This window comes from Oryzias latipes, chromosome 23 (genome assembly GCF_053564925.1).
Source record: "Oryzias latipes strain Hd-rR chromosome 23, Olatipes_Hd-rR_3.1".
Classification (NCBI taxonomy): Eukaryota; Metazoa; Chordata; class Actinopteri; order Beloniformes; family Adrianichthyidae; genus Oryzias; species Oryzias latipes.
The window spans coordinates 12,116,450-12,129,526 of NC_136259.1; the positions used below are offsets into that span (position 1 = coordinate 12,116,450).

The 13,077-nt window shown below is 40.6% G+C and overlaps 1 protein-coding gene across 8 annotated transcripts in view; it reads right to left on the reverse strand.

The window, feature by feature from the left end:
* osbpl8 (oxysterol binding protein-like 8) overlaps positions 1-13,077 on the reverse strand; it is a 101,439-nt gene that overhangs the window by 74,970 nt on the left and 13,392 nt on the right. For 5 of the 8 annotated variants that reach the window (XM_078941649.1, XM_023952609.2, XM_023952606.2 and 2 more), the window contains exon 2: positions 1,632-1,736. The exons of 1 other annotated variant lie outside the window; for it this stretch is intronic. Coding sequence is in view for 3 of the 7 variants with exons in the window: in XM_023952609.2 (XP_023808377.1) it covers positions 1,632-1,676 (45 nt within the window). In the remaining 4 variants the exon portion in view is untranslated. Of the gene's footprint in view, positions 1-1,631; positions 1,737-12,917; positions 13,064-13,077 lie in introns of those variants that run through there. 2 more of the 8 variants (XM_078941645.1, XM_078941651.1) reach the window with 2 other exon arrangements.

A 13,077-nucleotide genomic window follows, 5' to 3' on the forward strand; every position in this document is an offset into this window, starting at 1 on the left:
ATATAAGGTCAGATAGAAATAAGATTCACAGGGTAACTGGGGTTTTTTGTGCAGATAGGTTCAAAACTCAAACATACAGGAGGAGCTCAGAATAGGAACACTGTTCCTCTATGATGAGGAGGCAGTTTTGTGATGGATTGCAGCTCTGCCCAGCATCTCTTTCTCTATGGTAGCTGGATTAAACTCCATTAACTCCAGGGATCCAACACATGACAAATCAGGAATTGATGATGGATGAATTGAAGGTGAGGTATGGAGATTGGGACCCAAACAGCTCCCCTATTGAGGCATGGACAACTGGTAGGAGGTTCTGTGATAGAGTTTGGGCATACTACACAGCTCAGGTCTTCAAACACTTAGTATTCATCCAGAACAGCTCCACCAGGTAATGAGGAGAAGTAGATCTAGGCATCCTGATGCCCCCAAGACCTGGATATGTGGAGGTCAGGTGGCAGATGGATAAAATGAACTCACTGAAATATTTAAGCTCCAGAAGCATCAAATGAGGAAAATGATGTGGAGTAAAGTCTTAAGGTTTGAAAGCTGTAGTTTACCTCTGATGCATCACCACTGGAGTTAATTTACCAAACCATTCTTCATTACTAATCTATCAGAAAAACACAGCTGAAGTATGGAAAGTGGCAAAATCCACAGTTTAAGTCAGGAACAATTAACACACTGATTTACTTCACAATATTCAGAAAAGAGAAAAATGCTTTTTAGAATATAGACAATTGCAAGACGAGGACGTTTAAGGAGCAAAACAAAAGATAAAAACACAGAGACCATATCATTCATCTCTGAGCTGCCAATACCAAAAACTCTGTTAGATCTGTTAGTATCTGTATAATCTGACATGCATTCAGACATCTCGCATTAGAACCAGTTTATTGAGGCTAGAAATTTTGATTTTATTTTCCAAAATTGCTGGTTTACTCCGAAGTCCAAGAAAAAAGTCCAACCACGGCTTATTAAGTTTAAAATTAAGTTTAAACTAAATCACTTTGACTGACAAACATGAGAAACTTCAAATGAAGGGATAAAAAAGACCAGGAGTACTCAGAAAATGAGCCAAAGTCCCCCACAACCTTCATATATCATTTAGAATTTAGAATTAAAACTCAGTATGATTAAATGAGCTGTGTATTTCTCGTTCAGCAGCAGTACAAGCATTGAAAAAGACGTTTTCAAAAAATTCCCATCATGCCAAGCCAAGAGACCTATTCTGAACAGCGACATGTAGAAAATCCTGCAGCAAACATCAATCAAGTGAACCAAATTAGAATGAATAAAAAACCCACTAAACTCTGCTGCTTATTATACTTTCTGTTTATTTGAGGTTTTTGTCTTTAACTTGAGAAGACTTTGGATTTAGACACATTTGTATTCAAACTGAATCTGAAGTGAAACACACAAAATAACACCCCAAATGTTTTTACATGAAATTCTACTTGTTTTAATGTTCAACAATAAACATTTGTTTGCCTTTCATTTGTCTTGTTTGACTGATCCAATACAAAGTATATTTTGACACATTGGATTTGCAGGTTTTTTCCCCAGTAATCTGATTTGAATGCCTATGAAGCTGTGTGCTCATTACTTTGTTCCAGGACGTGGTTGCATTCACTTACCAGAGTTTTCTCAGGTTCTGTCTGGGACTCAGAGGAGGAGTCCATGATGAGTCCAGATTAGAAACCGTAGTTAGGCCCGTCTGTGCAGCCTTAATGGATGCATCTCTGTCAGGATACAAAAGACGCACAATTATTAACATGTACAAGTTTGAAAGTAGGACCAAAGAAGAAGAGTAAAAAAACAATCTTTTTATTCATCGTTTATGCTACAGAAACAGTGTCAACCTGTAAAAACCTGAAAACAAAATCTTCTGTGATTCACACTCAGAGCTTCTGAAAACTTTTTTTGTGGGTTAATCTTTTTGAGTTTGCCCTCTCCTTGCTTTTCCTGTAAAAAAAAAAGTTGCGGTGTGAACATTTATTTCATTGGGTCAAAATGTTGTTGCTGTTTCACTGCCTTGAATCAGACAAGATTCTTTAAATGAGTTTTTTGATGAATGCCAAAGAATTTATCAAATCAGCAGTCACTCAGTTGTTTACACTCTCGCCCGCTAGCTTACAGCCCCTTAAAACCCCAATCTAACATTAGCAGTACAACAAAAATGGCAAGCAATGCTTGAGCTGTATGGTTTAAATCCAGAAAAAAAGAAGACATATGTAATAGCTTCATAAATCAAAACAACAAATCCCTGTTAAGTCCATCTGTAAAGCTAAGCCAGGTTTATAAAAAAGTGGAACAAATTCACAGCTGATCTCAATGGATTTGCTGTATTTAAAATTTGAAGCAGACTTTTTCACACGTTCTGAAAGAAACAAGTTAAAAACTTGGTTTTACAGCAATATTGGAATCATTGAAGGACAGCTCAAGATCCCCAATCTTCCATTGAAATGTCCTCCTTTGCATGTTTTCTATCTGTTGAAATGCTCACCTTAATCCACCAACAAGAGGCACCGTCTGTTAATTACACAAAGCTTTCAAGGGATTTATTTGGAGTGGAGCTGATGCCTTCCAGCATGTGGCCATTTGTGAAATGCTGTTGTAATTACAGCAGGAGGCCACTTACAATGATTGTTGGTCTGTCATAATCTTTCACTCTGCACCTGAACAACCTCTGCTCAGCACAGCTGGGTGGTCAAAAGGTTGCAATGAAGAGGCAAAAACAAGTCCAAATTAGGCCTGCACAATATACCGCAAATTTATCGTTATCGCAATATCAAGCAGTGCAATATCTTTCGCAAAAGTCAGCAAAAATCGCAATAAATGGTTCCCTTAAATGCCCTAAAACAATCCTATGGCAGCTTGAAGCATTTAACGAATTCAATAAATCCATTTATGCATCTGACTAATTGGATGGACCCTTTCCGATGTTGACCAATCAGATGAGCCCTTTTATGTTTTTTTTAAATGTGCAAAGATAACCTTTGCACATTTTTTTAAATTACCTATTTATTTTTTTATTTTTTATTACTTTCTGTTTTGCACATTTTTTTGCACATCTTTTTACCTGCATTGTTCTGTAAATAGCTTTTTAAATTCTACTACCTTGTTGTTTTGCATTTATGCTACATTTTCTTCGTTCTAGTTCTTTTTTATATTATTCTTAGTCTTTTTTTTTTCTCCCTCTGCTTTCAGTTGCTATGGTGACAAACAAATTTCCCACGTGTGGGATCAATAAAGTATTTCTGATTCTGATTCCGATGTTAGATGTTTGCCTCCTACGTCAACGAGGGTCATTTGGAGTATCATTTTTTTAAACTGTTGCAATGAAATGGTAATGATGTCTTTGTTTGTTGTGCTATTCATTTATACACCGCAAATTATATCGTTATCGCAATATTGATCACTAATATCGCATATCGCAAGTTTTGCTCATATCGTGCAGCCCTAGTCCAAATGTTGAAAACCGGGTGGACACATGTTAACACAACGGAACTATTAAAACTAAAAAAAAATGTTTCTGAAAATTTATGAAATTACAGATATTAAAGATCATTGGCATACAGGTATTTGGAATTATATTTGTGCATTAATTGAGACCCAGAAATCCTGATGTCCTGTTGGACCGCCTGCTGGCCAAAGATTGAATGGTGAGGATGAACGCTGTTGCTGTCATGAACCTATTCATTGGAATTCCTGTACAGAAAGTCTCCTCATGCCCCTTATCCCATTCGTCCTTTTTTCCAAACTTGCTTTATCCCCATTCAGATCACTGGACTGCAGGAGCCAACCACCAACTGAAGGGCGAGTACACCCTGGAGAGTTTGCCAGCCCATTGCAGGGCCCCCATATCCCAGTTTTTTGTCTATAGTTGGTGTCAAATTTAAAATGTTTTCCATTAGGATTCTTTAAGTTTTCAGTTTAGCCCCCATGTTTCTAATAATTGTTTTATAATTCCTAGAATTCTTAGGTTTGTGTGGACACTTAAAAACTGCCTCCAGGACAAACCACAATCATCATCCATAATGTCCTCAATTGTACATTGGATTTCAGACATCTTTTTCCATGCAAAAGTTATTTGAAAAGATAAGATTTAATCAAGTTTTGACCTTTGTCTTGATTCACAAAAACAGACAATTTCTTTTGCCTCCACTTCAACTCTTTCCCATTTCTAAGAGCAGTAATTCGATCATGAGGACAGTCAGTCCCATTCAGACCTACCAGAGCTCTGCAGACTTGAAAGGAAAGTCTTTAGAGGGGACAGGGACAGACATTTCAGAGTCATGGAAGACCAATCAATAAAAGGCAGGATACTGTGAGGCTTTTAGCCAGGAAAAATGCTGCTTTCTGTTCGGGAAGTTTAATTTGATTAACTTCTGATGACTATCAAGCATTTGTTTTGATTCATTGGAGAAAGACCAGCCCTGGGTGTCCTCTAAACACATCATAATGCACTGACTTGTTTATACAAATCTTGATATCAATTGATGCTTACTTAAATGCCAACAGTCTTCTGTCATTCACTTTCTAAAGAATCTGTGGCTTAGTTTCAATGTTTTTGTTTCACTCCCACACTGACACACTTCTGATGTTTGATGTAAATCAAGATGTGAAAGCCTCTGTCTCTTCACATATCAGTGATGAAGGGCCGTCCTGCTGCTCTTCCTCGTGTTGCAGGGATGGACCATTTCAAAAGACAACATCTACAGCCTTAGTCAAAACTAAGTAGTGGATACAGGTTAGAGGTACAATGGATAATGGTTGAACCGTGATCTGTACAGATCAGTAGGCACAGTTCAGATCACACATGTACACCCCCTTATCCTGTGCGTGCCATAGACTATAAAAACAATGGACGAATCGAGGTGTGACGTCACCCATAGAAAATGCCTTACTTTAAGCTCCCATGAAATGAGGCAAAATCCTTCACCATTGCTTCCTGATACAGGCGTCCGCCATGTCGACAGTGATGTGTCCTAAAAAGCAGTCGACCTTTGCCAACATGAATCTGTCAAAGATTACGATTGCAGATACCACATCTCTGAGGAGACTTGTGTGGCCAAATGAAGGAATCCAGTTATTTATAGCAATTTCGGTCGCTATTGATGAAAGCACCGACATCAGACATATACAACCGTGCATATTTATTAGAGAAGAGACCGTAACAGCAGAGTTTATTTAGTTGATAGACACAACAACAGCTGATGATATAGTCACCTCTAGTTACTGCGCTGGACAATGTTTGAGTGAACTGGCCATGTGACGTCAGTCTGGTCACTGATGGCGACCCATCAAAGGTCTGGACGAAGTAAGGTGTTGCCACAAAATTTAGGGAGCCACCCAGGAAAAGATTCTTGGACATTTTTTATTGTGTTTTGCACACTTGAATGACGGTAAATGTGTTGCTGCACAGGATTTAAATCTTGATATTGATGACTGGGTGAAGATTCAGGAGAGAAAGGGAGGTTAACTCCAAATTCTTGTTATGTTCACAAATGTTTGCAAGTTTAATTTAATTAAATTTTTCATTGATTTCGACATTTACATTTTAAGCAGGGTGTTCAATTTTTTTCCGCAGCCCCCTCTTGAGTTTATTATTGGGATTGCTTCAGTCAGATGTAAAATATTCAGTTTGTATAAAATTTTATTTTATACAAATTATTGTTATTATAATTATTATATACAGATGATTATTATTTAAACTTGTATTTTTTCCAACTGAGAGAAAAACAAAGCTACAGATAACAAGCTGACCATAGGTTGTTTTGCTTTTATTTTACTGATCCGGCCCACTTGAGATCATACAGGTTTAATGTGGCCCCCGAACCAAAATGAGTTTGACACCCCTGGTCTAAGGGCAGGCATGCCCAGTTTAGCCTATTCTGTTTAGTTTAGCCATTACCTATTGAATTCTATGACTTCAGGATTTTTATGATTTGATGTTCTTGTACAATTACAGGTACGAATCACATTGAGACACCTAATATTGGGCAATATGAATAGATTGGGCTATATAAATAAAGTTGAATTGAATTGAAGGTCGAAGGGGGTGTACATCCTGGACCGGTCGCCAGCCTGCGGTCGCTCCGCCAGATCCCGGCATCGCAGCTCGCTATGCCTAGCAGCAGGCATGTTTGCTTGGTATGCCAGCACTAGGGTGGCTGGCAGGAGGCAAAGCGCCAGCCAGCCAGCGAGAGCAATTATAAAAAAAATCTTCTAGTTTGATTCTTGATTTCATTTTTCCCCTTTTTAAACTAATGTGGGTCACAGAGACATGGAAGTAGTGGCGGAAAGCGTTTTTGCAGTGGGAGACTGAACGATCTCAAAAAGTTATTACCGATGCTTTTATAGAACTTTTTTAAATAAATGAATCCGATTTCTAAACATCCTCTGTGTCTTCCATGCATTGTAATGAGATAAACACAGACAGAAATTTGATTGCATCTGTAGTAACTCACATCCGAGAGTTGGTTTGTGTTTGTTGGCATAAATGATCTAACGGAAACGGTGAAATCGTTTTTATTTTTTTTATTTTTTTCAACATTTCTAGAATTTTGATAAAGTTTTGCGCATTTATGTAATGGAAACAGATTGTTTTCAGCTTTCCCTTCATACAGTCAGTACAGCGGCTCAGGAGATTTGGACAAGCCGTTGAGAGAGAAACATTTAACATCATCAACAATTTAATCTTCGAACGGTAATTTAGTATTTGTTAACGTTTATTTGTATTTTATAGTTTTTCACTCCTAGTTAATTTGTGTTGAGCTAGAGAGACACGAGAAAATCTTTGTTGATTTTTTAACGCTTTTAAAAGAATTTCAAAATAAGAAGGAAAAGCTCTTCATGGATGAAGTCTGCTGCCATTGGCTACCGAAAATCTGTCAAACGCCTCAGGCGTTCAACGTCAGACCCACAAAAACCTTTGTCATTTCTTAGGACATAGTTTCTGCAAAGCGGCAGGAGTTCAGTAGAAATTCACCTCTGAGTTGTGGGCGAGACTGTTGGCGAGGAAGTAATCCTCCATAGATATCAAATTATCCTTTTGGTTGCACTCTCTCTCCTGCTATCTTACAGCCACTCAAAACCCCAACCTAACATAAGCAGGGCAACAAAAATGGCGAGCAATACTGGAACTATCCAGCTGTACAGTTTAGATCCAGACATCAGCTCAGACGAGGAAAATGTTCATGGATCCATTTGTCTGCAAGTGGATGCATCAGAATGGAGCACAGCATGGAGCTTTGGGCCCACCCATTTAAGTAGCTGCATCACAACGGAACAATTTTGCTAATGGCGACAAAAAAAGGTCTTCACACTAATGATGTTGTTTCATACATTTGAATAGAGAGGACGTTTACAGGAAAGTTTCAGTACCAGTGATGGAGAATTGTATTAGGCTGTAAAGATTTTTTTATTGACTATATAAATGTCAAAACTGCAGTTTAGTGTTAAATAAAAAAACATTTTATGCAGTCAAGGCTCAAAGTTTACTTCAGTTAAACTGAGTTTATTTAAAAAAAAAAAAACTAAAAAAAAACATGCTGTTGAAGGTGAAACCATAAAAGACATCTTTGTTTCCATTCATTTTTCTTTTACCGTCTGACAGCCTGTTGTATCAAATGGTTGGTTTCAGAACCTGGTTAAAAGCTGGTAAAATCTCTGTGTAGATCAGTTTCAAACTGTTGCTCTCCTGAACAGACCACTGGCTGAAAGCTTTAATGTTAGCTGAAGCCATGAAGTTCTCAGCAGGGAGAACTCAGCATTGTGCTGGAAACTGTAAATCAATGTCTGTACTGCAGGAGAATTTCCACTGGTGAGTAGAAATAGTCGAGGGTTTTTAAAGGAGCAAACTGTTACAAGACAGCAGATATGCAAAGGTCTGAATTACATATCACTGAGCAATGAATAATTCAGAGACCCCTTCAAAACCTATTTAAGAAATCGCTTTTTCAAAGTCATTACAGACTATTGTGAGGAAAGCTTCAGGTTTTAAGTTAAGTTAACTAGGGCTGCAGCTATCGATTCTTTTTGTAATCGATTAATCTAGCACTTAATCGATCGATTAATCGAGTAATCGGTTAAAACAATTTGTGTGTGTTTTTGAGCAACCAAAACAAATCTTGCACAACAAAAATGATGTGGTTGTAAAATGAAAAGCATTTGATTTTAAAGATCCGCTGTGATGCAAATGTTACTTTTGGTGTTTTTAAGTTGGTCTTGAGAAGTGGCGGAGCTAGAACATTTTGTATGGGGGGGGGGGACAGAAGACTTTGAAAGGGTGGCACAACACCAAAATGGAAGGCCATTAAAAATAAAAGAATCAGAAAAACATATTTGATCACTATCATTGTTTATATTTCGTGTAAAAATAATGCTTTTGTTATTTTTGCAATGCTTAAAGAAGCCTCGCGGTCCGCCGAAAGGCTAACTACCGCCTGTCCCAGCCCCTGCCTCTCGGCGCCCCCTCGGCGCCCCCTCCGCGGCGACCAGCGGGGGCCGCGGAGGGGGTGCGGAGCGGCTGACGCCGCCCCTCGCTCGCTGCCGGCGGCACGCGCGGGTATGCCAGCTCTATTTTGCAGTAAAGACACTGCACCTTGTTCTCTTCTTTATTAAATGTGTAATGATCCCACACTTCAGACAGTTTCTGCCGTTTATTTATAGATCTATTCTCCGCCATCGCGCCAAGTAAATTCAAAAGGTCCGTGTGAATAAACGGTCCGTGTGACTCAATCAAATCCCTGCGCCACGCGTATAGTGCCCGTCATAGGAATTTAACGAGGCTTCGAGGCAGAGTTTTTGCCTCGAGGAATTTTTGTAATCGAGTAACTCGAGGAATCGTTTCAGCCCTAAAGTTAACCCCCCCCAAGCTCGGGTCCTCTACCAGAGGTCTGGGAGCTTGAGGGTCCTGCGCAATATCTTAGCTGTTCCTAGCACACTTTTCTGGACTGAGAGGTCTGACGTCTTTCCAACGGCTTTCCTCTGTTCTTTATCCACACCTACAATGTCTGGTTGGTTCGCCATTACCATCCTATCAGTCTGGATCTGGAAGTCCCACAGGATCTTTGCTCTCTCATTCTCTACCACCTTCGGAGGTGTTTCCCATTTTGACCTTGGGGTTTCCCGTCCATGTTTTGCACACATGTTCCTGTATATTTTTCCAGCCACTTGATTGTTCCTGTATGTTTTCCCTGCCAGCATCTTACACCCTGCAGTTATGTGCTGGATTGTTTCAGGCGCCTCTTTGCACAGCCTACACCTTGGGTCTTGTCTGGTGTGGTAGTTCTGAGTCTCTATCGCTCTGGTGCTCAGGGCTTGTTCCTGAGCTGCCAGAAACAGTGCTTCAATGCTGTCCTGTAGGCCAGCCCATTCTAGCTATTGGTAGGACTTCTTGATATCAGCCACTTCAGTTATGGTCATGTGGACACCCCATGCAGGGGTTTGTCCTCGCATGTGGATCTGTCCTCCAGCACTGTATCCTCTGCTTTCCATTGCCTGAGACATTCACTGAGCACACTGTCAGTTGGGGCCTTGAGCTTGATGTATTCATGCATCTTGGATGTTTCATCGGCTAGCATACAGTCTAAGGGTGCTGGATTTGGGATGGAACCCTTCATGCATGGTGAGGAGCTTTCATATCTTAACATCCGTGGTCTGCATCTCTTCCTTTGGCCATCTTATTATTCCTGCAGGGTATCTGATAACTGGCAGTGCGTAGCTGTTATTGCCCGGGTCTTGTTCTTGTCATTGAGCTGGCTTACCAGGACTTGCCTTACTCGTTGGAGGTATTTAGCTGTTACAGCTTTCCTTGTTGCCTGCTCCAGGTTGCCACTTGCCTGCGGAATTCCAAGGTACTTGTAACTGTCCTCAATGTCTGCCATTGTTCCTTCTGGGAGTGAGACCCCTCCTATGTGGGCTACCTTCCCTCTCTTTATCACCACCCATCTACATTTCTCAAAGCCCAAATGACATCCCAATATCAGTACTGTAGATCCTGGTGGAGTGGATCATGGAGTCAATGTCACACTCGCTCTTAGCATATAGCTTGATGTCATCCATGTAGGAGGTGACTGATGTTGGCACCATTCCTGAGTCGGTATCCAAAGCCAGTCTAGGCTCCACAGGTGAGTGTCCTTTCAAAATCAGAGGCAACTTACACTAACATGAAAACAGAATCATCATTGTGTATGCCTCCCCCCACGGTCAAATAATCCCTGGAAACTGCTGATTTCCCATAAAAACTGCTAGTGTGTGATTTCTCTTCAGCTGAGTGCACACAAGCTGGACTTGGGGTCTGCTGGCATCACAGCTTAGCTTCCGTGGTTGTGTCAAAACAATAAAAGTGTCAGGGATTTAGAAGACGCATTTTTCTGTCACTGACAGACAGATGAAGTGGCAAGTTATTACAATTATTACAACGCAGCTGGCAAGCTGAAGTTGCTGCAGGCGCATTAATGAGGGATCATTGAGTATGGGGTAATATAATTGTCAATAAGAAGCATATGCATTAATACAAAATTGTGCACAAATTAAAATAAAAATTATCAATGCAACATTTAGTTTTAGGTTTGACATGTCTTACTTGAATACATTTGTCTTTGTTTTAAATAAGACATTTCTCTGGTTAACAAACAGGCGTGTATTTCAAGTCCCAAGACATTGATTCAACTGAGTGAGCATACACTTTGAGCCTCATTTCTAAAACTACAATAGAACTAAACTTTTTAGAAAAAGATACGGTATTGTCATTAAAAGATAAGAGAATGAGGACACAAAATAACAAATACGCACGAGCAGGCGGCAGAGGGATCCCTGCTTCCCTGCAGCCACCACTCTCCCATATGCCCACCCGGTCAACGACAGCAGGCGGCGGCGGGCAGCAACAGGAAAGCAGGGCAAAGGATCCCCGCTTTGCCAGCAAAATTATTCCCGGTAAAGGAGGGGCGGGCAGGCGCGCTTGCTCCAGCCCCTAGAGCTGTCCAGGTGTACCCCGCCTTCGCCCAACAGTAACCAGGACAGGCTCTGGCAGCACCGTGACGCCGAAATGGATGTAGCAAGTTGATAAAATAGATGGGGGGAAAAAGTAAATCAAGAAAGCTAACTCAAAGCTAAAGTAGGCTAACTGGTGGCCAATCGTAGCTGTAGTTAAAAAGAAAGAAAGAAAAACTAAAAAAAAAAAGAAAGAAAGAAAGTTGGATATTCTGATCCTTTTTATATTTAATCAGGAGAAAGGCCAGCTGAAGCTGATCATGTATCTTCTCTGACAATTTTAATTAATCAAATCCATGAAATGATTGTCTTTTAAAGTAATTTCTTATGTTGTCAGGCAAAAAACAACTTTTTCTATTAAGAGATTTATCATTTTTATAGGTAAAAACTACCCCCCCCCCCATTTTTATTGTATCAGTAATGTTAAGTTGGGCAGGTGAGGGGCTGTAAGCCAACAAGAGAGAATGTAAACAAATGGATGATGGGAAATGAAGACAGGCTTACTCCACACCAACATTACCGCCCAAAACATAGTGGTGAATTTCTACAGGACTCCTTCCGCTCTGCAGATACTATGTCCTAGAAAATGGCACAGGTTGTTTTTATATTTAGTCTAAAAATGGCCTTATCATAATAAAAAGGCAACCGGGAAAACTTTGAAAACAGCTCAGAAGATGATCAAAGACTTTAAATATCTACTAATGCGCAAGCAATTACCTTTACCTGAACACAACTGTACCCATTCAGTATGTTGGCCGTAATATTCTGGGCTGCTTGGCGGGGTAGTGGCTGGCACTCTAGCCTTACAGTGAAAAATCCTGGTTCAAATCCTGACTGGGTCCATTTTGCGCAGAGTTTGCATGTTCTGCTTGAGTATGTCATTCTTTGAGATCTCCAGCTTTCTTCTACAGTCTAAAAATATGCGTCATAGGTTGGTGATTCTAAATTGGCCCTAGGTGTGCATGTCGAGTGTGTGATCCTGCGACAGACTGGTGACCTGTTCAGGGTTTAACCTGCCTTCACCCAACAGCAGCCTCACCGAAAGGGATTCTGAAAATGGATGGATGGCAGTGGTATTCAGCCCTAATACACATTTAAAATGTTTAACTAACATTCTTCCTTTAAACTTTTGTAAATTAGGCCTGCAAACCTTTTTCCTGCCTTCAACAGACTGACATATTTTAAATATATCATAATGAGACAAGAGCATGGAAAGATCTAAGTGTGTTGGCCTCCAAATGCTTTGGGATGATGAGGTGACCGAGTCTTCACCGACATTGTGATTCAGCGGAGCAACCAGTGGATCAGACTAAGAAGACCCTGCAACAGGCCGTGAAGGACACAGGAAGAACCTCAGACTGTTCAGTGATGTCAAAGGTTCTAGCCATTCCTGCCTTAAAGGCAGAGATGAAAACCGCAGAACAACAGAAACACCACAGAACAACACAACAGCTTCAGTGGAATCATACATGTACGTGTGCCACACCTCCCTCAGGACAAATTAAGACAGTGAAATGATGAGAGGAGCTGTGTTGTTCTGCAGGGTTTTTCTATACAAGATTTTGAAGGATTTAAGTAAATTGAAGAACTTAAGAAGGTCATAAGCAATATTGCTGTGACCCAGAAATGACCTTTAAGAAGATTTGCATGGCGGTAATGCTAGACATCATCTCTCCAGGATCAATGAACACGGTGACGCTCCTCACCTCAGCCTGGGATTTTAAAGCATCCTCCAGTCTCACACAGACACGTTCAGCTACATGTCAACAGGCTTTACAATGGGATTCCTTCTTGATGAAACAGAACCTTTAGTGCTTGGGATGAAGCATTCAAGAGCTTCCCCTCCGTGTACACCAACACACGCTCGGTAAAGCAACACCCACGACAGAAGCACGCATGTGAAGAGGAGAATACAGACATACCTTGCACAGCTCCAGCACCAAGAAGCACCATTACAAACCACAGCAGAGACCTGAAGATGACATCACTGTGCATTCTCTCCTCCTCCACTGAAACGCAGGCTGCCCGCCTCAGAGGCAGGCGGAGCAGCTCCCTCTGTGCGAGCGTGATGACAAATTCTAC